General features: G+C 40.4%; 4 protein-coding genes across 4 annotated transcripts; 1 reads left to right on the top strand and 3 right to left on the bottom strand.

Moving 5' to 3' along the window:
- Positions 1 to 640: 640 nt before the first annotated feature.
- Positions 641 to 3,321, top strand: LOC133995253 (iron-sulfur cluster assembly scaffold protein IscU-like). The gene is made up of 5 exons (XM_062434590.1): positions 641 to 761; positions 2,016 to 2,129; positions 2,435 to 2,545; positions 2,656 to 2,734; positions 2,822 to 3,321. Exons 1-5 carry the CDS (start codon positions 660 to 662, stop codon positions 2,911 to 2,913), a joined length of 498 nt encoding a protein of 165 aa, XP_062290574.1. The 5' UTR covers positions 641 to 659; the 3' UTR covers positions 2,914 to 3,321.
- Positions 3,322 to 3,764: 443 nt separating this feature from the next.
- On the bottom strand, positions 3,765 to 4,699 carry tmem119b (transmembrane protein 119b). The gene has a single exon (XM_062435099.1). It carries the CDS (start codon positions 4,685 to 4,687, stop codon positions 3,848 to 3,850), a length of 840 nt encoding a protein of 279 aa, XP_062291083.1. The 5' UTR covers positions 4,688 to 4,699; the 3' UTR covers positions 3,765 to 3,847.
- Positions 4,700 to 7,632: 2,933 nt separating this feature from the next.
- On the bottom strand, positions 7,633 to 10,611 carry selplg (selectin P ligand). The gene is made up of 3 exons (XM_062435157.1): positions 10,522 to 10,611; positions 9,745 to 9,976; positions 7,633 to 9,707 (listed from the first exon to the last, which is right to left on the bottom strand). Exons 2-3 carry the CDS (start codon positions 9,959 to 9,961, stop codon positions 8,587 to 8,589), a joined length of 1,338 nt encoding a protein of 445 aa, XP_062291141.1. The 5' UTR covers positions 9,962 to 9,976; positions 10,522 to 10,611; the 3' UTR covers positions 7,633 to 8,586.
- A 4,393-nt stretch (positions 10,612 to 15,004) lies between these two features.
- On the bottom strand, positions 15,005 to 23,328 carry coro1cb (coronin, actin binding protein, 1Cb). Its single transcript, XM_062434701.1, has 10 exons — positions 23,131 to 23,328; positions 20,467 to 20,589; positions 19,049 to 19,178; positions 18,635 to 18,816; positions 18,390 to 18,509; positions 17,491 to 17,595; positions 17,239 to 17,384; positions 16,365 to 16,422; positions 16,004 to 16,246; positions 15,005 to 15,429 (listed from the first exon to the last, which is right to left on the bottom strand). The coding sequence occupies exons 1-10, from the start codon at positions 23,326 to 23,328 to the stop codon at positions 15,310 to 15,312; spliced, it is 1,425 nt and encodes a 474-aa protein (XP_062290685.1). The 3' UTR covers positions 15,005 to 15,309.
- Positions 23,329 to 23,871: the final 543 nt, after the last annotated feature.

Here is a 23,871-nt window from a genome sequence, read left to right as displayed (position 1 = left end):
AAAAAGGCTTTTGGATGTTATCTATCTATGGTAACAATGTCCTATATTTCAGAGAATAGAAACAGTAAAAAGTTGTTTGTCTCTGAAGTAGTAGTATATGTAGTATAAAATGGATATATATATATATATGAATAATATAAGACTCGAGTAAACTACAGTACACTTGGTTCATACCACTGTTTATAATCAGGAATAATAACAGTTTAAATGTTTATTATGGATTATATAGCCTATATAAGTCTTTACACTGGCTCCCAGTCAGCTATAGAATAGATTTTAAAGTTCTGCTACTGGTCTACAAATCACTGAATGGTTTAGGTCCACTGTATGTGTTTACTATGATTGGGTTTTATTTTTATTTCTGAAATTCCATGTTTTTTTTTCAATTTTTTCTGTTAAATGTTTGTTTTATATAAAGCACATTGAGTTGCCACTGTGTATGAAATGCGCTATATAAATAAAACTGCCTTGCCTTGCCTTGCCTTGCCTTACTATATAGTATATAAAAAAAGATGTTTACCCTCCACTGGGTTAAGTAATTTTCCGCGCATGCGCAGATGTGCTTCTTTTTAGCCCCTCCCTCAGACCCGGTCTCCGCCGGTCTGCTTTGAGTCTGCTCTCCTCTTTCAAACTGCGTCATTCCCACAGTATCTCTCAACATGGCGGGTACAGTGGCAAACAAGTGTCTCACTCCTCTTGCTTTCATAACCAGGAGGCTTTCTGCTCCGGAGTTCATCACCCAGTGCTGCTACCACAAGAAGGTAAAATATGTAGTCTCTGTTTTTAACTCACTAAAGAGGAGTCATGTTAAAGGGCTGCAGGGTACCAGCTGTTGTTTGTGTAATGTTTACAAATGTCACCATGCAGTTTGGAGTACCTGTAGTTAGGTTTCAACCTCAGAGCATCATGAGAAGGAAACAGTGGTCAGACAAGTGGAAGTAATTAGTTTAAATGGATAGAAAGCAGGTTTAAATTAGTGCCTTCATTGCTTTCATGTGGGTTGAATATGACATAAATAACGAGAGAGTGACAGTAAGATAAATAACTAACTTATGAAACCCCAGTTTGTTAAATAACTAACTAACATTATTTGTTAATTAATTAACAAAGACCAAAATAACGTCACTAATCTGTGTCCCAGCTGGCCACTGCGACAGCTTTAATACACGAATCGCATCCGATTAATAAGCTTTAAGGGTTGTGAAGAGGCACAGTGTTGCTAGAAATCTATAATTGCGCTTTAAAATACATGTTTGGAAGAGTGCTATGTTCTTATTAATGATGCATAAATATTTAAATTACCTGACACTGAAGCCATTTCCACGTGTTTTTAGACTGAGTTTCATTGTGTGATGCGACATGGAGGCAAACAAAGATGCGTTAAGTGTCTTTATGAATGGTAACAGAGGTGATGTGTGACCCTGGGTGTTTCAATGACTTCAAACTGATGAACATACATTTTTATTGAAAGGCTTTTTGGCTGTAAAATCCTGTGAGTATTATTGGTGCGCGTGGCTTTAGAGCTGACATCCCATCTGGCATAGAAAAATCCCAAACAAACAGTTAAAATGTCATATTATTTGATATACAACAGTCTTCAGTATCTTATTAAATACCATAAAATTGGTTAAATAGCTGGCAGATCATTAATATGTTGTTATTCAATTTGGAGAATAAACCAAAAACAAACTAGTATTTTAAATCATGTAATTTGTTTTTCTTGATTCAAGCACAGCCATGTTCATTTTGTTTATAGTCACTGTGACTCAGCAGAAACTAGGGGAAGATGGCAGGATGCAGGCTTGGCTATAGTCGACAATGAAATCCGGTCCTAATCTGTTTACTAAAATGTCTGTTACGTAATGGTGAAAACTCTCCGTTGTATAAGAGTGATGCACAAGATGACTGGACATTCTCCTTCTCATTCACTTCTCATTTCAGTATTATAGAACATATTGAACAATGCATTTTTCCCCCCCCCCTAACACAATGGTTCCCTTCTCTACTGTCTGAAGGTGGTGGACCACTATGAGAACCCAAGAAATGTGGGCACGCTGGACAAAAGCTCCAAGAATGTTGGGACCGGCTTGGTTGGTGCTCCAGCCTGTGGAGATGTGATGAAGCTTCAGGTATGTTTGTTACTTCTCATGGATTGATTAAAAGCCTTTGTATACAGGCATTTTAATAATTCATATTAAGAGTCCTCAGAAGTACCACACACACCCCTCATATGAGAATTTCCTCTGCTATTTTTTAAGGGAAAACACAGCATGCAATTTACCTGAAAATATTCAAATCTACTTAATGAAAATGAACTTGTCGCTTGTTGTAGTTGTTAAAAATACTAATATTATCATCATCTTGTAAAAATGATGAAATAGTTATTTTCTCCTCTAGTGAAAAAAATCTAAAAACTTTGAAAAACCTTTCACAGATTGAGGTGGATGACGAGGGGAAGATTGTGGATGCCAGGTTCAAAACCTTTGGATGCGGCTCTGCCATCGCCTCCAGTTCTCTGGCCACTGAGTGGGTGAAGGGTAAATCTGTGAGTGAACCCGTTACGTTCTTATTTATTGCTTTTCATATTTATTCTGCTTTATTCTCCTCTGCTTGTGTCTTATCACTGACTGCAAAGCTATGTGCTTTTCTTTTCAGGTGGACGAAGCTCTGATGATAAAGAACACTGACATTGCTAAAGAGCTCAGTCTTCCACCAGTTAAGCTTCACTGCTCCAGTAAGTTTATTCAGTTACATTTTTAACATTTTTTTGAAATGACTCCACACATGTATGTGTATTTAACCTCTGACTGCTTTTTCTCAGTGCTTGCAGAGGATGCCATCAAGGCTGCTCTGGCTGACTATCGCGGCAAGCAACAGGACGACCAGCAGGAGGCAGCCAGGGCTGCGGTTTAAGCAGAGCACTCGTGCTCTGTTGCTGGATGTTTCTGTCTGCTTCCTGCCGTAAAGAAGTGAAGTAACAGTGGTTCACCATCACCCCATAACGTTCCTGCCGTATTAATGTGGCACACCTAATATGTTGATGAGTCAGTCATCAACCCTCTGCAGCAGTGTTACATCAGGCTTCTGTATTAGTCAGTGGTCTTCTACCCTCTATACTGTATCTTTAGCCTGTCACGTAAACGCACAATGTAAGCACCTAAGTACCCTGTCTGCACCTTGAAGCACTGACGTTTTGATATGCAATGATGCAAAAGTGGCTTAAATCAATGAAAGAGTCCATTGGTTTTGGTTTTGAGTGTAAGTTATAATATTTTAGAAATGCTTCCTTGAAAGTCTGCAATAAAACTATCTTGAATCATATATGTCTCAAGTGTTTATTATTTTGAACAGTCTGAATAAATATCAGACGTTTTGACCTGGAACAGCAGAGGAGAGACTCATTTTGAGATTGATGGCTCATTTCTATTATGTGTTTTAGTAAGCCATTTCAGTAAACTTATCACATCATCTTTTTCTTTGTAGTTTACAGAAGTAGATCTTATATCTGCAAGAATGTTCAGGGAATTGGACAAACATGCAATAAGCAACATTTCAGAGATACTCAACTCAAAAATCACCCAATAAAAGAATTTGTTTTTTTCAACCAGATGTTAAAAATGTTATTTCATTAGACATATTTATGAATGATATATCCAGTCAAAGCAGACCATCAATTTGCTGCATGTATCATCCCGGCACTGAATGAAAAATACTCAACTGATATAGCAACTTTTTTGTTTTTCTCTCTCGAAATCTGTAGAAATCTTTGAGATGGTTTAAAGGACAAACTGCTGGTTGTGGCTTCAAATAGTTAGAAAATATAGTCAGGTCCTGGTGTTCAGAATAGTTAGAATGCAGTTTTCTCTCCGGCGATCAGCTGCAGCGTTGCAGAGTCATTATGAATATGCAGAGAAGGGGGCCGAGGACTCCTGCCGATTAAGGGCTCCTGTGGATCATCTTCCTCTGGACAAGGCTGCTCTGGAGAATTCAGCTCAGGGGTGCCTGCTGCTGCAGCTGCTTCACTGTCAGAAAGCTGATGAGACAGCTCATTTTCCTCAGGGAGACTTGGTAGCTCCTTGCCCAGGATGCTACCATCTGTTTTAGAGCTGTCTTCAGGACTGTGGTCTGTTACTTTCTGACTGGAGTCACCTCCCTCTGCAGCATCGACACATTTATTTGGAGTGCGGAGGCTCTTGGCTGCCCTCATGATGTCTGCCTGGAGCTGTTTGTGAGAGTCCACTGGTTCACTTTCCTGTTCAGGAACGGCCTTTTCTGGCACCTCATTAAAGATTTTAGCACCTCCGGTTTTGTCCCTGTGGTCCACATACATTTTGGAAGGGAAAGAGGAAGGGTAGTAAGCATTGACTTTGCGCCTGCGGCTCATGAAAATGGCACCACAGATGATGAGGACGATAATAAGGAAGAAAGCGCTTGCAACAAGGATGAGGAGCATGTTCTCCTCTAAAAAGTTCACAACCTGACTGAGAAAGTCGGCATCCACATGCGTGGGACCAACAGGTGTGGTTTGGTAGTCAGATGAAAGGTCGCTGGTAGGAACAGAGGAAGTGAAGTTATTGAACTCTTCCTCATCAGTACTTCCCTCCAGTGAACTGTAAATAGGTAGAGGTGTGGCCAAAGAGCAGCTGATGCAGAACACTGCAGACAGACCTATCAGACGAAGGGCCATTGGGAGCTTCATTTCCCCTCTGAATCTGCAAATAAGAGAAGACGTCAGTAACAGAAATATACCCAGTTTGTGCATTAGCATTTCAACATGAGTCACAGATCTAAGAATCTGATATTGTGAAAAATGAACACTGACCTTTGAATAACCAAGATGGTCGTTTAACAATACTTACTGCTGTTCTGAAGGGTTTTCCAGATTTCTCAAAGACTTTTCTGTCCATTTGAATGTAAAAATATTCTGTCCTCTGCCTAATCAAAAAGATTTTAACCCATTTCTCAAGTTGTGCTACCATTTCCTAAAAGTGTGAGTGGAACTGTATGTCTATGCTAAATTTGTGCGATCTAACACAAAATAAAAAGGGTTTGTTATTATATATATGTGTGTCTATATACACATCATTTTTTTTGTAAACAAGCGTGGAGATATGTCATATCTGGCTACATGGATGGACAGTATAGTCACAACTAAGGAAACAGATGATTATCTTTTCTATTGTGCAGCAGGGGAAAATCCATGTGCACAGAACAGTCTTTGAGGTTTCTTGAAATGCAGAACCAGAGTAAATGGTGGTGACTAGAGAGCCATGAACTTGGCCTTGTACACAATTTTGTTGGATACATTTTGTGAAAACATTCATTTAAAACACATCAAACCTCCAATGTTCTGTAATGTTCCTGCATTACAAGGTTGAAAGTCTGGGAAGGACTCCTGAGGTTAATCTTATTGCACTAGTTACTGTGTATGGTTATATTTGTGGACGGTCTTGTTCAGTTGGTATACAAAAAAATCATGTGTTGGACTGAGGTCTGACTGTCACCCAGACTACTCAACATGCATGTTATACCGCACAAGAAACCTAATAAAGCCTAAACGTTCTGCATAGCTACATACCACAAATGGTAAGCGGGAAAATATGTTTGTTTTTTTCACAATGGATGAACTAACCCTTTAAACACTGTTATACTTTGCTTTAGTTCTGCTTTTGAATCACAACAAACTCACTGCTCAGTCTGTTTATCTACTGGCTCACACACATTTTTATCCTTATTCTGCTCCATCTGTGTGCAAGCTGGGCCGCATGAAACTCTGCTCTCATCTGGAGACAGGGGTGGAGGCTTTTTTTTTTTTCAGAATTAATCACCCACTCAGTCCAGACCAAATAGACACTGCCACACATGCCGGTGCAATCAGACACATGAACACATAAGGCAGTCATAAGCACGCTCACGCACACACGGAAAGAATCTTCACTGAGCAGATTAAAAGAAAGTTTGAAATTTAAAATATTTGTTGAATTGAAAACAGAACTTTCACCTATATTTAGTCAGTGGTGTAGTCCTCTAAAACCCCAAATATTGTCCCTAACGGTACTTAGTTATGTTTGAGACTTGATGCTGCTCTGAAGGCATCATGATGCGTTCACATCACCCCGTCATGTGTGCTAATACTGCTTGAGTGTGCAAAAAATTCATCTTGCAAAAAACAAACAAAAAAACTTTATGAAATGTCAAAACTCTGGTTAACTCACCATCCACTGTAGCAGAGTCCTCTGTGTTGGTGCTGCCTCTGATGGAAGATGAATGACAACAGCTTGTAAAAGTGAACTGAGAAACACAGAGAGAGAGAGAGGGAGAGAGAGAGAGAGAGAGAGAGAGAGAGAGAGAGAGAGAGAGAGAGAGAGAGAGAGAGAGAGAGAGAGAGAGAGAGAGAGAGAGAGAGAGAGAGAGAAAGAGAGAGAGAGAGAGAGAGAGAGAGAGAGAGAGAGAGTGATAGAGAGAGAGCACTGTGGCGAGTACTCTGTGAACCACACCACTTCTCCACTAGTTTCAAATTTCAGGCTGGAGGTTTGTCTGGATACTTCGAAAAGATGTTGTTAACCATGAGGACAAATCCCTCCTTCCTCCTTCTTCATCTCAACTTCTCTCCTCCCCCCTGACTTTCCCCAAGAGTGTCTGAGCTCTCTGGCCTCCACACAGATTGTTCTTGTTAGGTAGGAGTTTATAATGTGCTGTGGGGGCAGGGACCTCTCCTCCATGCTCTTGTGTGGCAAACTGAACGTGTATGATCAGGATGACAGAATATTTAATAGGTACTGAGATGTAGATAGATAAGAATTTACTTTGAAGACCATTTATGCATCTTTATGTTCTCATCTAAAACATTCTGCAGAAGGAGCCTCTCTCACTGACAACCTGGCCCTCCTTGTTACCACTTAGTCCTCTGACATTCATGACTTTCTGCTGGGCTGCTCGGGTAAAAAACAGTCAGCTAATGCAGGAAGAGGTTAATGTTTCCTGTGTGGACAAAACACCCGTAACAGCCAGGAGAAACTGGGGGGGATGGAGTTCGGGCACATGCTGAAGACTGTTATAAAAATGCAGTGTTATTTTCTCCAGAGGAAAGCAATTAAACTCACACAGTGTGTGTGACCACATTAGGGAGTGAGTGTGACTGTGTACATGTGTGAATGCATTTTTTGGCAAGTCCACCATGTTAGTGATCAGTCAAGACAAGTCTAGCTTTATATGGTCATCAGGAGCATGAGATGAGGTCCTGCATCCTCCAGGTTTACATTTGTCTCAGCTCTGTGGATAGTCAAGCTGTCTGTTGCAAATGCTAGCGCAACATGAAAAAAAAAAGAAGAAGAAGAAGGAGAAAAAAAAGCATGGCTGCATGGCCCTAATAAGCATTCAGGGCTCTGTTTTCTTTTCACAGGAAGGGAAGTGAATATGAAATCCAGTCCGGGGTAGAAGAAAAGCCTTTTTATAAAGCCTTTCATAAATAAGGGAACTGGCTTAGTCTACACAGTGGTTTTATTATCCGTACACAGTATGTCATTTAAACACACGTAAGGACCATAACAACAACAACAAGTCCACCTTTAACATAGAAGAAAGGTTTGCAATTATACTACTTAACTGTTTTTTTAGTACAGCAACATTTCCAGCACAAGGTTTTATCTCTCTTTCCCTTAAAACAGTAATCCATTCTACTTTACATGTCTGTAAATTCCTTATAACCCTGAATTTAAACCCACAGAAAAATAGATGCTGTGAAACTAGAAGCACCACTTCAATGCATGACAGGTGTTAAAATAAGACCATTTAGATCTCCATATGGGCTGGATTGCGCACTTTCTTGTAAATCAATTACACATTTTTTCATGTTTAGCTGATCTACTGCACACTGACTAAAGGTTCATCAGATTTAATTAGACACTGTCTGTATTTTGCCTATTAAAGTTCTTTCTAGGAACCTTTCAAGCTAATTCTAGAGAGGTGATAAGTTTTTACAGCATTACCAGAATTTTAAATAAGACCATCATTTAAAAGATATAGAACTGCTATACAGAAACTGCATCTTTACACAATTAAGTCACAGAAAGGTAGCAATCAATCAAAACACTGCGTTCATACAATGGAGGCTCACAGCTTCCAGAATAGTTCTCATAAACTGAATAGTGTCACTGAAGAACAGTAAGCCCTTGACAAAACAAGCCTTCCTGTCTCCTGTTGCTAAGTGAAATACCAACAGGGCTCAGCAGAGGATAAAACAACTCTTTGATCACTCTCCTCCTCATACCGATGGAAAGTCTATAGTAGAAGGCAAGTTCAAAATAATGTAAAAAGTCTTAACTCTATGCTGACGTCACTCAATGTTCATGATCTATAAAACAGCAACTGTTTTGTTTCTGGGGTGTTTGTGGTTTTAAGTCTCTTCCACCACAGGTATAGGGTGTGCACTGAAGCCAAACCACCAACATCAAAAGGGAAGCATGTGTTGATGGAAACAGAAACTGTTTTTCACATGACTTGCATCTGACAGATCGGTCAATCAATCTGAACACTTGTATGTGGTCATAATAATAATAATGATAATAATAATAATAACAATTCCATCTAAATATAACGGTCATTATCTGGAAGGAAGCTGCTGAGAGTGACGTCATCGCCTCCGTCCTCATCGTAATATCTGCCATTGGGGAACACCAGGACTCCGTTAGCGACTGGGTTGCGTTGCCTTGTGTAGTTGTTAGTCCTATCAGGCAGCAGGGTCGAGATGCACATCATCTCAGTCTCATTCTGAGGTCTCTTGACCTTATACTTCCTTGCTGAGAGCTTGACGCAGAGGACAATGGTAGAAACCATGAAGATGGTGGCTAACAGAGCCAGGGAGGCGATGGTGATGAGGCAGACATTCACCACTCTACGGCTAGAGCAGGGTTTGACCTCAGTGATGGGTGGGCACTTTGAGACTTCATGAGCTGCTGTTGTAGTTGCAGGAGTTGATTTGGTTGTTGGAATCGGCACTCGAGGGATCAAGACTCCTGCAAGACTGGTGGAGACAGCAGTGGAGTTAGCAGGATCTGTTGAGATTGAGGGGGTGGGAGACTCAGTGGTGGAGCTCGGCCTTGCTGTGTCAGGAACGTTCGATGCGGAGATCAGGCTTCTTGTGGCAGAAACAGGCTGTGACACAGAGGAGAGCTCAGTGCTGACAGTGGATATCTCACTTATTCTGGCAGGAGAAGAAGTACTGTCGGGGTTAAGCACATCGGACGCCTCAGAGGATGTGTTTGTTGTCGTTGCAGTTGTACTAAGATTTGAGGGGCTGCTGAAGTTCTGGGCAGCCTGAGTAAAATAATCAGAAGAGTTGGTGGAATATGACTTTGTCGTAACATCAAGCTCATTGATGTATGTAGACATCGACGAGGACACGGCCACTGTTACTGAAGATATTTCAGATACTGTTACAGGAGCTGTTGAAGGAGCCGCCGGAGAAACATTCATGCCAGTAGAAGTGGTTTGTGACTGTGGCAGATCTGTAGGTTCTGCTGTTTCTGAGATTGTCGTATCGTGGGAACGCTGTCCTCTACTTGCAGCCGTGGTCACAGCTGGAGCATCTGTGGAACCACCAGGCAGTTGTAGACCTGAGTTGTTTATAGTTGCTGCCTCAGTGTTCATGACAACCGAGCCAACTGTTGAGCTGCCACTGATGTTACTGAGTGCCTCTTTAGTTTCCACTGTGGCTGACACAGTGGTCTCTGCAGCAACACTAACTTCTGCAGCACTGCGTGTCAGATCCTGGTTGCAGGCTCATCTCTGTTGCACTGTGATGTACATGCGCAGTGCTCAGCTGCTTGGTTGTCTTGTTGGGTTCAGCAGTTGAGCTAATACTGCTGGTTTCTGGGATAGAAGCACTTTTGGACTCCATAAAGAACAAAATAGATATTCCCCATAGCAGTGGCAGATACCTCTTCGTGTTGAGGGATATCATTGTTGAATAAAAGATCTGAAATGACAGAAAAGATTTAAGTGTACTGGTTCAGTTCAAGAGCTTAAGGAAACATTCAAAGAGTTGTAGATGTATGAAAAGACACACGGCTAACAGATCGGTGTCATGTGGCCTCTGCTGTCATCTTATGATGAAACAGTCATGCGTCTTTCACCACACCCATTGCTACATTTTTACAAGAACTAGAAGTACTCTGTTTCTGAGCAAATTTGAAACTTTTTTTTTAAACAGTCAACACCAGCAGAACCCACACTGAACATGTTCTTCTATCTGAGTACATTAAACTGCAGTAAGTGATTCAAAAGCAGGTGATCTGTAACTTGAAGTTAAGGCTACAATTGTGATTTAAAGTAGGAGGTAAACAATGTAGATCAATTCATTTCCCTTGGTAAAAATGACCATTGTAGAGCATAGCATTTTTTTTTTTATAAGGCACTTTTCAAAAAAGTTAGTTTCATCCAAAACACAATTGCAAATTTAAAACAGTAGATCCAAAAGCAGAAACCAGAATAAAATATTTTAAAAGTGGCCTCTACTCTTACCGTGCTGCTGGAGAAGCAAAAGGGATCGATGTCAGAATAAAAACTGATAAAAGTTCATTTCAGTCTCTTGGGAGGAGATCATCCTTCGAGTACTGACATGCTGACTGCGGCACTGCTTAACAAAAGAAACAGGAAATGTTCACACTCTTTTTTTCCTCTTTTTTTTTTAAACCAACACTACTAACCATATTCAGATAAGTCAGACACTTCCTAACGCACAGCTTTAGTATGCATTACAGAGGAAGTCAAATTCATCTGGAGCTTCTTTATAAATCATAAATCGCTACCATATTTATTATTCAGATTCAAGCATTTTAAGATCATATACCTTTTCATTGTGTCTTACCTTGTTGATGGAAGCTCAGGTGATAGGAGTGTGTTTGCTAGTCCTCACTAAAAGCTTATGCAACGTACCAGGAAGTACTCAGTTCTGTAAAAGTGCTTAGATGTTTCTTGCATGTCTGTGTATATGATCACACTTCAACCTAAGATTTAAAAACTGCTGTATATGTCATGTGGGGGGAAAAAGCAGTGACTCAGAAGCTTCAAGGCACTGACAACAGATCGCAGTGACCGAACAACAGCTTCAGTAAACAGTACTGTAACAATCAAAATACAAAAGGTTTTACTACATTTATACTGTGAGAGAGAATAGAAATGTTCCTCTAGTGTGGAAATCATAACCGTCATTTCCTGTGTTGGTGAGTCATACTGAGATATGGTTATGAAAACCCTTTTTTTTTTTTTTTTAAAAGGTGAGACATAAAGATGAAGTTCCCCAGCTGCTATTTGTTGTCAGTCCATTGTAAGTTGCCATGACGACAGAAACACGTAGTACAGAGATGGCCACGACAAGAAAATATATATATACTTTTTTTTCAATATTCATACAAAACATGCTTTAAAATGACTTTGGCACAGGAATATACAAAGTTTTACTGCTCTATTGCATCTATATTTACTGGTTTAAGTTTCAATCTGTTGATGCAATGGCTTTTAATTAAAGTATTTCTTATAACTGTCAGACATTGATTAAACAAGGCCGTAGCTTGGGGTCACAGAGGTCCTGTCTTCTGTCGTCTTTTCTGCGATTCTGTGGACACAGTTTTATCATTTAACCTTCGTGTCGTCCTCCCGGGTCAAATTGACCCCGTCTGTTTTGACTGTTCCTTCTTTCCTTCCTTCCTTCCTTCCATCTGTCTGTCCTTCATTCATACCTCCTTCTCTCTTTCTTTACTTCCTCTCTCTTTCCTCCCTCCCTTCCTTCTTTCCTTCTTCCATCCCCCTTTCTTCCTTCCTTCTGTCGTTCCTTCCTCCCTCCCTCCCTCCCTCCCTCCCTCCTTCTCTTTCTTTCTTTCTTTCCTCCCCCCTACCTTCCCCCCTTCCTTCTTTCCTCTGTCCTTCTTTCCTTCCTTCCTCCCTGCCTCTTTTCCTTTCTTCCTCCCTCCTTCCTTCCCTCCTTCCTCCCTTCCTTCCTTCTTCATACCTCCTTCCTTCTTCCTTCCTCCCTTCCATCCTTCCTTCTTCCCTCCTTTCCTTCCTTCTTCCTTCCTCCCTTGCATTCTTCCTTCTTCCCTCCTTTCCTCCTTTCCTTCTTCCTCCCTTCCTTCTTCCTCCCTTCCATCCTTCCCTCCTCCCTCCCTTCCTTCCTTCTTCATCCCTCCATCCTTCTTCCTTCCTTCCTCCCTTCCATCCTTCCTTCTTCCCTCCTTTCCTTCCTTCTTCCTTCCTCCCTTGCATTCTTCCTTCTTCCCTCCTTTCCTCCTTTCCTTCCTTCTTCCTCCCTTCCCTCCTCCCTCCCTTCCTTCCTTCCTTGACTCGAGGACAACAGGAGGGTTAAAGGCATGTTTGTTGGACTAGCCATTAAAGTCATTTTGTGAGTGTCTAACTTCCATATTGTGATGTATTTCTGAGTGAAACAGGATAGACAGGCAAGAAATAACTAAAAGTTGGAGATTGAATGAGGCTGGATGTAATGATATTATTGGTTAAAATTGGTTGGTTAAAGACGTAAGCACATGTCATATTTCGTGTTATAGGGAGTAAAAACTTGATGTATTTTGAGATAAGAATACAAAGACATATATTGATAAATAGGTGCACAATATGACTGGGTGGAATGTGATCAAAAAGGGTTAAAAGGCATTTTTCATTTCATTTTGACTTCAAGTTTGGCCAAGAAAAAATACATTAATGGATAAATACAATACAAACCTTTCTTGATTAGAGTTTGTAAGACTGAGAAGAACCATAATGAAAAACTGTCGGATAGCAGGGGAGCATTTAGTAATGTCATAGTTGCTCCACCTGCATGTAACACCAACACCAACATGTGGACAAAGTGTTGTCTAAAGAGATTCTGTGAAATGAAGGAAATCAATAATGTAAGTAAATGGGAATCTAAAATCCTGTTTAGAGCGCCATGATATAAAACAGCTGTGAATGTGAGGAGGGAATTCCATTTAAAGTAAAATAAACAAGCCTAAATAGCTCATGAGAGCATCACACCAAACTACAACAAATATTTATCACAGTGGAGGAGCCAAGATTATCTGATCAACATTTAAAATGACCACATGGGTATAAACTGAAGCGCCATCATCAGGCAAGAAAAGTAACAGTTCACTGAGGTTGTGGAGGCTGGGACCGAGGAGCTGAAACAATTAGTTGATTGACTGATAAAACAAAGACAACTATTTGATAATTTGCTTATTTTAAGTCATTGTAAAAGCCACATTTCACTCAGCTATTTGAAGACATTAGCTTCACCTCTAAAAAAACTGCATGTAATTAACCCTCCTGTTGCCTTTGAGTCAAGGAAGGAAATGAGGGAGGAAGGAAAAGAGGGAGGGAGGGAGGAAGGAAGGAAGGAAGGAAGGGAAGAAGAAAGAAAGGAAGGAAGGAAGGAAGGAAGGAAGGAAGGAAGGAAGGAAGGAAGGAAGGGAACAAGAAGGAAGGAAAGGAGGGAGGGAGGAAGGAAAAGAGGGAGGAAGGAAGGAAGGAAGGAAGGAAGGGAAGAAGAAAGAAAGGAAGGAAGGAAGGAAGGAAGGAAGGAAGGAAGGGAACAAGAAGAAAGGAAAGGAGGGAGGGAGGAAGGAAGAAGGAAGGAAAGGAAGAAGGAAGAAAGGAAAGGAGGAGGAAGGAAGGAAGGAAAGGAGGCAGGGAGGAAAAGAGGGAGGGAGGAAGGAAGGAAGGAAGGGAAGAAGAAAGAAAGGAAGGAAGGAAGGGAACAAGAAGGAAGGAAAGGAGGGAGGGAGGAAGGAAGAAGGAAGGAAAGGAGGAAGGAAGAAGGAAGAAAGGAAAGGAAGAGGAAAGAAGGAAGGAAAGGAGACAGGGAGGAAGGAAGGTAGGACGGAGGAAAGAAGGTAGGAAGGAGGGAGGGAGGAAAGAAGGACAGAGGAAAGAAGGAAGGGAGGAAGGAAAGAAAGATAGAAGGAGAGAGGGAGGAAAGAAAGGAAGGAGTGAAGAAAGGAAGGAGGGAAGGAAAGAACGAGGGATGAAGGAAGGAAAGAAGGCAGGGAGGAAGGAAAGGAAGGAAGGAGGCAAGGAAAGAAGGAGGGAGGAAAGAAGGAACAGTCAAAACAGACTGGGAAGACGACACAAAGGTTAATCAAGGCAATAGGTGATAAGGTGAGGTATAAAACATATTACTATTATTTTATTTTGTATTTTATACCTCAATTATATATTTTGTGTGTAAAATATTAATATAACCTGCAATGCAACTTATTACTCCAGCAGAAAGAAGTTTTTAACCTGCCTGAAAAGTTCAACTTGTTTTTTTTCATATCTGATGTCAGAAGTGAAATGGAAATACAACACTGCACTTGACTCATAGATGGATAGAAGTAGAAAAAAAAAAACAAAGAACGGGAGGAATAATAGAGGATTTCATGTGTAAAATCTTTATTATGTGCACAGAACTGTTTGTCAGGGGTTCAGTGAAACACAAGCTGGGGTGAGTGGTCCCTTCCCAACACCAAATATGCACTGGAGAGGGTAGTTTTGACCCTTGACAGTGACAAGAGGCACCACTACATTTGCACAACATTTACACCAAAGATGCAACCCCCCCCCCCCCCTTTTCCCTCCCCTTCCCCGTACAACTCAATGTTTAAATTCAAGCCCAGAAGAACAGGAATAAAACATTTTTAGAAGGAATTCTTCCACATTCATAAATTTTGATGGTTATCAATGATCAAACTGGTGGGAGGAGAACAAGAGTTCAACAGCTATCATTTAAAAAAAATCCAGCTTGACTAAATTATTCTACCAGGTTGTGACTGGAATGTACAACAGGAGAGAAAATAAATGTAAAAGCAGTGCATAAAAACCGCACACGACTCATATTTGGCAACACAAAAAAGAAAAAATGGAAATACTGATGCTACATACAGTTTCTGAGTAGTAAGTACAAACTTCACATGAGAATGTTTTACCACAATTTGAAACAAACAAAAAAAAAAAAAAAAAAAAAAGTTAAGACTTTTCCTTCAACAAAAATGTCTTTTCTTCAAACGGGTACATGAGCTGCGAGAGTTTTTCCTTTTCTGTGTGTGTGTGTGTGTGTGTGTGTGTATGAGTGTGTGTGTGTCAGGGCGACGCGTGAAACAGGAGGCTGGATGAGGAAAAATAAAGTTCATCTTGGAATGTAAGCTTGGTCTCATCGCCGGGGACGACGCCAAGCTGAACGAAGCCGAATCTTCAGATATTTGGCCGTGGCTGACCCCCGTCTGTTTCGACTCTCTCCAAAAAACAAATGAACGGTCCCGGGAAGGGGGCCGCGTCTTACATGGCGACTTTGGCAACCTGCTCTTCCAGTCTGGCGATTCGACGGTCTTGAAGGATGACACGGTCCCTGAGTGACTTGAACTCTCGGAGTACCTCTTCCAGTTTGTCTTCCATTTTCTGTACATAAATGAAAAGAGAGTTATGAACAATTTACAGAAGATTTTTTACAAGCTATTTGTTTCACAGCTATAAAAACAACATTTTTTAACCCCAGCTTGTGTTTCACTGAACCCCTGACAAACAGTTCTGTGCACATAATAAAGATTTTACACATGAAATCCTCTATTATTCCTCCTGTTCTTTGTCTTTTTTTCTACTTCTATCCATCTATGAGTAAAAACATAAATGTGTTGTTGTGTGTTAATCCTGACAAAATGAGTAGAGATGAAACAGCAGTCAACATTTTTTTCCTGGCTGTACCAAAAACAGACTGAATTGTGACCCAAATACCAAACTATGTGCTGATTCATAACTCTTCAAAGATGTTCCAACCATAATAATTACTGTGAATTGGGAAAGTCCAAATGTCAGCAAAAAAACATGTGCAAGCCTGAAAAGTGCAAGTGTGAACTACAGTGCAGAGAGCACAATAATCCTAATCCTACTTTATATAAAGAGTCTAGTTATGGTGTGTAGAGTAAAAAGAATAATCTGTAAACAAAAATAAAAATAAATATGTCCCAACACTCACTACTGAGGACTGTGGAGAAGCATGCTTCTGGATAGTCGGGACTTTCTCTGCTTTTATGACTGGCTTGCTCTCCAGGACGTTTGTTTTGACCACTTTCAGATCCCGGTTCTTCGTGGAGACGTAGCCGTCTTTGAGCGAGATCAGGATGGGGCCTCCATTTTTCCCGGCGAACCACTCCTCTGCCTCCAGGGCGGGATCAGGGCCGGCTGTGTCTGGATACAGGTCGTCCTGGAACAGGTCCGACTGGGCGGGGTGGAGAGGACGCAGGAAATGTCATTAGAGGGTTAGGGTTAGGGTCTTTACAGTAGCAATGCAACAAGCAGCACTTTTATTATTACTACTAGATATCAAACAGACTCACCTTACGTGGGACCGTCATGATGATTGGCTCACATTTTCTCTCATGTAATTTGTAAAACCTACAGAGAAGATTCATGGGATATAAATCATTATTATCATACAAAGGATTTCTGTTTTAAAACATATAAAAACAGCTGCTTAGACATGGGTCAATGACGTATAAGGATTTACAACAACTCAATGTTAGAATAATAAAAACAAGCATATCTAATGCAGTAGTTCAAACATTCAGAATGTTGTGTACCTGAAGATCCATATTATAAATGTGAAATTAAGTGATTTTAGTGGGTTTTTCAAGATTAATTGGCACTGGCCTTAAAAAAAGTCATGTGGTGCGACCATGATTCATCTTGAAATAAATTAATTTACTTAACACGCTTCACATCCTTTTTTTTTTTAATTTTTTTTTTTTTTTACAAGTTTTCAGTAATATAAAGTGTTTGGAAACAAAGTATTTGAATTTTTTTTTAAATTTTTGTAAATGATCTTTTATTTATATAAGATATTTCAAGATGAATCATGGTCGCACCACATGACTTTTTTAAAGACCAGTGCCAATTAATCTTGATAAACCCACTAAAATCACTTTCAATTTATAATATGGATCTTCAGGTACACAACATTCTGAATGTTTGAACTACTGCATTAGATATGCTTGTTTTTATTATTCTAAAATTGAGTTGTTGAAAATCCTTTTACGTTATTGACCCTTATATTACCACAAACATTGTTTTTTTATCGAAAAAGTCCATTACTTATATTAGCAGGGTTCATTATTTAGCTATTTTTCAAAGTAATTCAGTAATACATTTGCTCCAGGATCCACAAGAGCACATACTACATGGTCGAAGGTAAGGTTTTTTTGGCCTTTATACCTTGCGATTTCACATTTGTTGACATCCAGCCCCCTCTTGGGCATGTATCCCATGCCCCTCTGAGGCTCCTTAGTGGAAAAGGTGTTGAGGTAGTGAACAAACGGCGCCTCGTCGGTGATCTCAAAGTACCGAATGCTGCTGTCACCCTGAAGACAAACACATCAAAACTTAAAGTCAGCCTGTGAATCTACATGTGTATCACTAATTCTTCGGAAATGGAAAACTTTATTTATTTATAAGCCTCAGCTTCACCTTTCCACACAGGTAGACTATATTGGTGTCAGGGTCATAGAAGGGCAGCAGAACTCCATTACTAGAGTCCATCTCTTGGACACATATTGGCTCATCCATGTTTTCCTGGTGAGAGAAAATTCAACATTTGAAGTGATTTAGACGTATTATTATTTATTGACTGTGATTTCAGGCCAATAATTGATGACTGTCTGTATTAGTTGCTGCTGTGCTTAACCTTCGTGTCGTCCTCCCGGGTCAAATTGACCCCGTCTGTTTTGACTGTTCCTTCTTTCCTCCCTTCCTTCCTTCCGTCTGTCCTTCCTCCCTCCCTCCCTCCCTCCCTCCCTCCCTCCTTCTCTCTTTCTTTCCTTCCTCCATCCCCCTTTCTTCCTTCCTTCTGTCCTTCCTCCCTCCTTCTCTCTTTCTTTCCTCCCGATTACCTTCCTTCTTTCCTCCGTCCTTCTTTCCTCCCTTCCTCTTTTCCTTTCTCCCTCCCTCCCTCCCTCCTGCCTTCCTTCCTTCCTTCCTTCCTTCCTTCCTTCCTTCCTTCCTTCTTCCTCCCTTCCTTCCTTGACTCGAGGACAACAGGAGGGTTAAATAGCAAACAAACAGGAGCAAATCAAATTCTGCAAATATGTAACAATGACTCCTCACAGGTTTTGTGTTACTCTTTGTGTTGAACGCCCCCTAGTGGAGTTGAGTTGTAATAGACTCAAGTGGCACAGAGAAAAAAAAAAAAAAAAAAGCAATAGAGCACAGAGTCTTACACACAGGAAGACCTGGTGAAGACATTCTGACTTACATCATGGGCAGGAAAATGTTCAAAACAAGGTGCTATAAAAGTTCAACATTACTTTGGTGTGTCTGTGATGTATCAGTGTGTTACGGATTGAATGATATTCACTACGATGACGTACAGTTTTCCACAGGGCTAGCTGGCGCTCGCTCATGCGGCTGAATCCGGTGGTGAAAATGTTTCCGTCTGCTAGAAAGATTGCTCTCATTGGCCGAGCTCCCTCGTGGGCTTTGTCCTTCTCCTAAAAGCAGAAACATACTTGTGAAATTGGGCAGCGGTGTTTGCAGGCTCTGTGGGTGATTCGGGGAAAGATTATTCTGCATGTCAAGCATCCTAGCCCCAAAGCCCCTTGGCGTTTTCACTTACCGCCACAACCTTTTTTTTACGGGGGTCAATGACGCGGACTTTCTTGTCCTTGCAAGCAGTGCACAGTAGGCTGCCATTGCGGCTCCAGCTGACACTAAAGATAACTTCGGGGTGCATGTCCTCCAGGTTGATCATGGCCCCTCCTGTGCCCACATTCCAGATGATGATCTGGTTGTCGCACCCTAAAATGGACACATACAACACAGGCTGAGCACACACACACCTCTACGTCCAAGTTTATTTTAAGCACTTTACATCACACAAAGCAACGCAACAGAAGGCAAACTGTGAGATAATTGGTCAGATTTGGAGCTCAGCTGTGCACAGTGGACAAATGGCAGACTAATTACCTAAACAGACTTCATTATTATACTCTGAGGGCACGAGAGCGCATCAGAGGCTTCAGTCCAATACCTGCACTGAGGAGAACGTTACGAGCAGTCGGATGCCAAGACACAATGCCGACCCTCTTAGAGTGGCCCTCTAGCACGACCACAGGCTCTGAAAGGGGATTCTCCAGCCCGTTCTCAGGGATTTGCCAAACCTGAATCATAGAGGAGAAAAAAAAAAAGAGTTACATAAGAAACACAGAAAATTACAGAACTAATACTAAATAGTAGACTACTGAAATACAGCAGATTGAAAACTGGTCAAAACTGTATATACCCATACCTACACTTACTGAAAGACATGATAACAAGCCTTAATAAGCATTGGATATATCTTGAATTCAACATGTTCAAGATTGAAGACTTCATTTGCCATTTGCTCAGATACAGGTGTATAAGGACATATAAGGGCATTTTAGTGCAGATCTCTCAGTCAAGTAATAAAACGCAATGATAATATGCACATAATATTAAATGAAAAAGACAATTAACAGATAATAAATATAATGTGTGTCTGTTTTTACTCTTACTGTTATTTGAGTCCATTCCCACATTCACCCTCACCTTTCAAATTTGTCAAACAATTTCATTTCAAGTAAATCAATTCTTCGACTTATTTTGGATCACGCTACAAAAAATGTTCGATAAGTTATTTATGGGTCAATGACGTATAAGGATTTTCAACAACTGAATTTTAGAATAATAAAAACCAGCATATCTAATGCAGTAGTTCAAACATTCAGAATGTTGTGTACCTGAAGATCCATATTATAATTTGAAAGTGATTTTAGTGGGTTTTTCAAGATTAATTGGCACTGGCCTTAAAAAAAGTCATGTGGTGCGACCATGATTCATCTTGAAATATCTTTTATAAATAAAAGATCATCATTTACAAAAAAAAAAAAAAAAAAAATGAAAATACTTTGTTTCCAAACACTTTATATTACTGAAAACTTGTAAAAAAAAAGAAGATGTGAAGCGTGTTAAGTAAATTAATTTATTTCAAGATGAATCATGGTCGCACCACATGACTTTTTTTTAAGGCCAGTGCCAATTAATCTTGAAAAACTCACTAAAATCACTTAATTTCAAATGTATAATATGGATTTTCAGGTACACAACATTCTGAATGTTTGAACTACTGCATTAGATATGCTTGTTTTTATTATTCTAAAATTGAGTTGTTGTAAATCCTTATACGTCATTGACCCTTATACATACGAAAACTGAAAACTCTTCAACCATTAAAAGCAGTATCAATACCAGCAGAGACAACAAAGTCATTAGTCATCAAAAAAAAGTTTGAAAATGCTACAGTAAAAAACCTAAAAAGCACCAGGACATGTTTTAATTAATTCATTACAGCACATCATGTCCAAGATGTAGAGCTGAAGTGTAAATCATTAAATAAGTACTTCATAAAAAAGTAAAAACCCTCCTTACCATGACTGTGCAGTCCTCTGAGCCGCTAGCGATGACGTGGTCGTTATGAGGACACCAGTCGATGTCCAGCACTGGGCCCGTGTGACCACATACTGTAGGGTAGACCTTGTCTATCCGACCGGTCTACGAGACAGAAGACAACTTTGTCACAAAGGAGGCGAAAGAGAGAGTGAGAGCTGAAGCAGAGCAATAAAGTTCTGTTAGGCGATATCTGCTGGAGAGATATGAAAATGACTGACGGACAAGCTCATTTAACTATCCTGTCTTCTGTCAGAGTTTATTTGTGTGACTCCAAGAGAATTCATCACTTCTTCTATTACCGTGATCATCAAACCTGACTTCATGCTACATTTAGTTATTTAATTGCTTTACTGGCTAAAATGAAGTCAACTGATCTGTTTTTAAAGATAATAATAATAATAATAATAATAATGCATTTTATTTAAAGGCGCCTTTCAAAGCACTCAAGGACACCTTACAAGGCACATAAAACACAACAACAGTACATCAAACAATATAAATCAGGTAACATTTAGTGCAAAGATAAAGAAATAAATATGAATGTGACTATAAAGTGCATCAGTGCAATAAATAAACAAGAACGTGATGCATAGTTAGTGTGAGACAGAGTATGCCACTCTGAATAGGAGCGTTTTCAGGCGGGATTTAAAGGTGGAAACAGAGTCAGAAGTGTGAATGTCTGGTGGGAGAGAGTTCCTGAGGCGGGGGGGGCAGATCGGCTGAAAGCTCTTGACCCCATGATGGTAGTTAAGTTGGCAGATGGGGCAAAGAGCTGGTTGGCAGAGGAGGATCGGAGAGTTCGGGAGGGTGTGTAGATGTGAATCAGTTCCGATAGAAATGATGGTGCCAGGTTGTGAAGGATCTTGTAAGATCCTTCAAGATGACACACTATAGCAAAAAAGAGATCTTTACATGCAAATACTGAATTTCCAGCAGTTTCTAGCAGCTTGTCTTAAGCCAGAACATTATACATTATACAGTGAGTGAATATAAATTAATTAACCCAGTGCCCTAAAATAACGGCACAGCACCCATCCCCTCTGTGAGTATACTGTTCAATGAGGCACATACATCAGATGCCTTTATTATGAGGCGGATAGAAACATTGATTATCTATGTTGTTGTTTTTTTGTACTATAGATGAGTGAGAGCCTCAGGGAAGAACAGCAGGACAGGGTCACAGTAGCAGCACGCTGAAGGTCTGGTGACCAAGAACGAGCCTGTAGAATTGATTGGCTATAAGCTCTGGATGCTATTATATGATGAGACAGTCTCAAGTTACAACTTTTTCATGTCTGGGTATCGGTTACACGCTCTCTCTCACACTTTTTTTAAAGATTTCTTTCTGTTTGGATCCAAAAATATGCCACCAGAATTACAAATAAGGCTGGGCGATACGGACAAAATCATATATCACAATATTTTTGATACAATACCATGATATTGATATTGCAACAGTATTGTAGGGATGCCTATTTGTGCTTTCACATAATATTTATACAATGAGGTTTTTGATAAATAATCAACAGTGATGTGGATATAATGATTAAATAGGTAAAGAGCTGGTCTGGTATGTTCAGAAAATGACATCCCATTACTGTAATACAGCCTTTAAAAGCAGCAAAAGACAACATTTCCATATCACCATATTACAACATCCAAAATATATTGTGATATGAGACAATATCGAGTCTCATATCACAACATCGATATGATGAGCCCTAATTTTAAAGATGTTATAATCACACAAAATGTCTATACTTAGGGGGCTGTAATGACAATGTGTTCAATTTGAAACACTTGCAAGCATTAGTATCATCAGACAGGTCAAGAGGGGAAACTGCCAGTGAAAGGGTAATGAGGGTGGTTGTATGCAGATGTGCACCTATAACCATTTTCAACTTCATGTGGCTGATTCATCAAGCAGTTACATTAATGTTTATTCAAACTCTAAGTGCCAATTACATTTATTTTGACCTTTAATAACCCCTTCCTATAGAAATACTATAGGAATGGTACTGAAAGCAAACATATGGCGCTTTTCCACCACATAGTTCCAGCACGACTCGACTCGACTCGGTTCTTTTTGCGTTTCCACTAGGGATAGTACCTGGTACCTGGTACTTTTTTAGTACCTGCTCTGGTGAGGTTCCAAGCGAGCCAAGCCGATACTAAAATGTGACGTCGACACACTGCTGGCCGCTGATTGGTAGTTGTCGCTGGAAGAGTCATGAGCCGTCCCACACAAGAATCAAACCCGGCATTTTTAAATACCGGCAGCAGCGTTACAACCATACGGCTCAATTTTCTTGCTTTGTGTGTGACAGAAAGCCTCATACAGCAGCAACTACACCACTGCCTCAATGTCCTCCATTGTTTATGTGTTTGTGTCGCGTATAAAACAAAGTCACAGCAGTTTCGCGGAGCCGTGCTATGACGACCCCGCCCACGTTGAGTAGGTACTTTTTTGTAATGGAAAAGGTCTGTTCTGGAGCCGTACCGAGTCGAGGCGAGCCGAGTCATGCTGGAACTGTGTAGTGGAAAAGCACCATTAGATCTCACAGATCTTCTGTAACGGGGCCTTCAAAAGATCTTTTTCACCTCTTGACCGAGACAAGAAGGAGGTGACGGAGGATCACTCACCTTTTGTAGAGGAAGGACAAGAAAGGCTCCGCCCCCGCTGGCCTCGATGATGATGGCAACAAACTTGGGATTGACGGCACAGAAGGAGCTGTCCCATGTGACCCTGGAGACGCGGATATCATCGTAGCACTGGTCGTTCCTCAGGGCCTGACCAAAGACGTGACGGAACTTGCTCTGTCGCACAACTCGTCGCAACATATCTGCGGAGAAATAAGAGTGAAGTGAATCAGAGCTCATAAGGGTTTTCAATAATTATCCAAATGTAAGAAATGTTAGTAAAATAAAATGAAATCTATAAGCACTGCTGTTTCAAAGGCAACTTTGCCACTTTCAGCTCATAAAATCTAAAAATAAGAATCCTTCTTTCATCACTGTGCATGCTGAGGAAACCGTGGGGTACATTTGGATTACTGCCAGCTCAGTCTGTCTGATCTGAGATTATATTTATTAACTGTGACTTAAAAGTTTGTTCCTGTGCATGAAAAGGAAATAAAGCAGCTCTACCTACTGGCAAACATCTGAGGTAAACTCTACAAGCAACAGATTTTCCTCCAGCTGTGTTTACCTCCTTATTTCAGCCAAGTTCTGCTCGAGTTGTCAACTACTAGGTGAAGGTGTACTCAACATTCTTAATGTTTGAATTACTGCAATAGATATTCCCATATTTATTATTTTTTAAATAAATCCTTATACGTCATTGACCCATACACAAGTAGAAAAAGTACAATGAATGAAAATCAG

Source organism: Scomber scombrus, chromosome 15, assembly GCF_963691925.1.
Source record: "Scomber scombrus chromosome 15, fScoSco1.1, whole genome shotgun sequence".
In the NCBI taxonomy this organism is placed as follows: domain Eukaryota; kingdom Metazoa; phylum Chordata; class Actinopteri; order Scombriformes; family Scombridae; genus Scomber; species Scomber scombrus.
Note: the sequence above shows the minus strand (reverse complement) of the source record. Positions and strands in the feature narration are given on the sequence as shown.

What these genes read in the sequence shown, in the direction of transcription:
- LOC133995253 (XM_062434590.1), top strand. Translation starts at nt 660, where the DNA reads ATGGCGGGTACAGTGGCAAACAAGTGTCTCACTCCTCTTGCTTTCATA. An exon ending in GAGATGTGATGAAGCTTCAG is followed by an intron (nt 2,130 to 2,434) that starts GTATGTTTGTTA and finishes AACCTTTCACAG; the next exon opens with ATTGAGGTGGATGACGAGGG. An exon ending in AGTTAAGCTTCACTGCTCCA is followed by an intron (nt 2,735 to 2,821) that starts GTAAGTTTATTC and finishes GCTTTTTCTCAG; the next exon opens with TGCTTGCAGAGGATGCCATC.
- tmem119b (XM_062435099.1), bottom strand. Translation starts at nt 4,687, where the DNA reads ATGGCCCTTCGTCTGATAGGTCTGTCTGCAGTGTTCTGCATCAGCTGC.
- selplg (XM_062435157.1), bottom strand. Translation starts at nt 9,961, where the DNA reads ATGATATCCCTCAACACGAAGAGGTATCTGCCACTGCTATGGGGAATA. An exon ending in TGACACGCAGTGCTGCAGAA is followed by an intron (nt 9,708 to 9,744) that starts GTTAGTGTTGCT and finishes TGTCAGCCACAG; the next exon opens with TGGAAACTAAAGAGGCACTC.
- coro1cb (XM_062434701.1), bottom strand. Translation starts at nt 23,328, where the DNA reads ATGTTGCGACGAGTTGTGCGACAGAGCAAGTTCCGTCACGTCTTTGGT. An exon ending in CAGAGGACTGCACAGTCATG is followed by an intron (nt 19,179 to 20,466) that starts GTAAGGAGGGTT and finishes TCTATGATTCAG; the next exon opens with GTTTGGCAAATCCCTGAGAA. An exon ending in TCATGACGGTCCCACGTAAG is followed by an intron (nt 16,247 to 16,364) that starts GTGAGTCTGTTT and finishes CACCCCGCCCAG; the next exon opens with TCGGACCTGTTCCAGGACGA.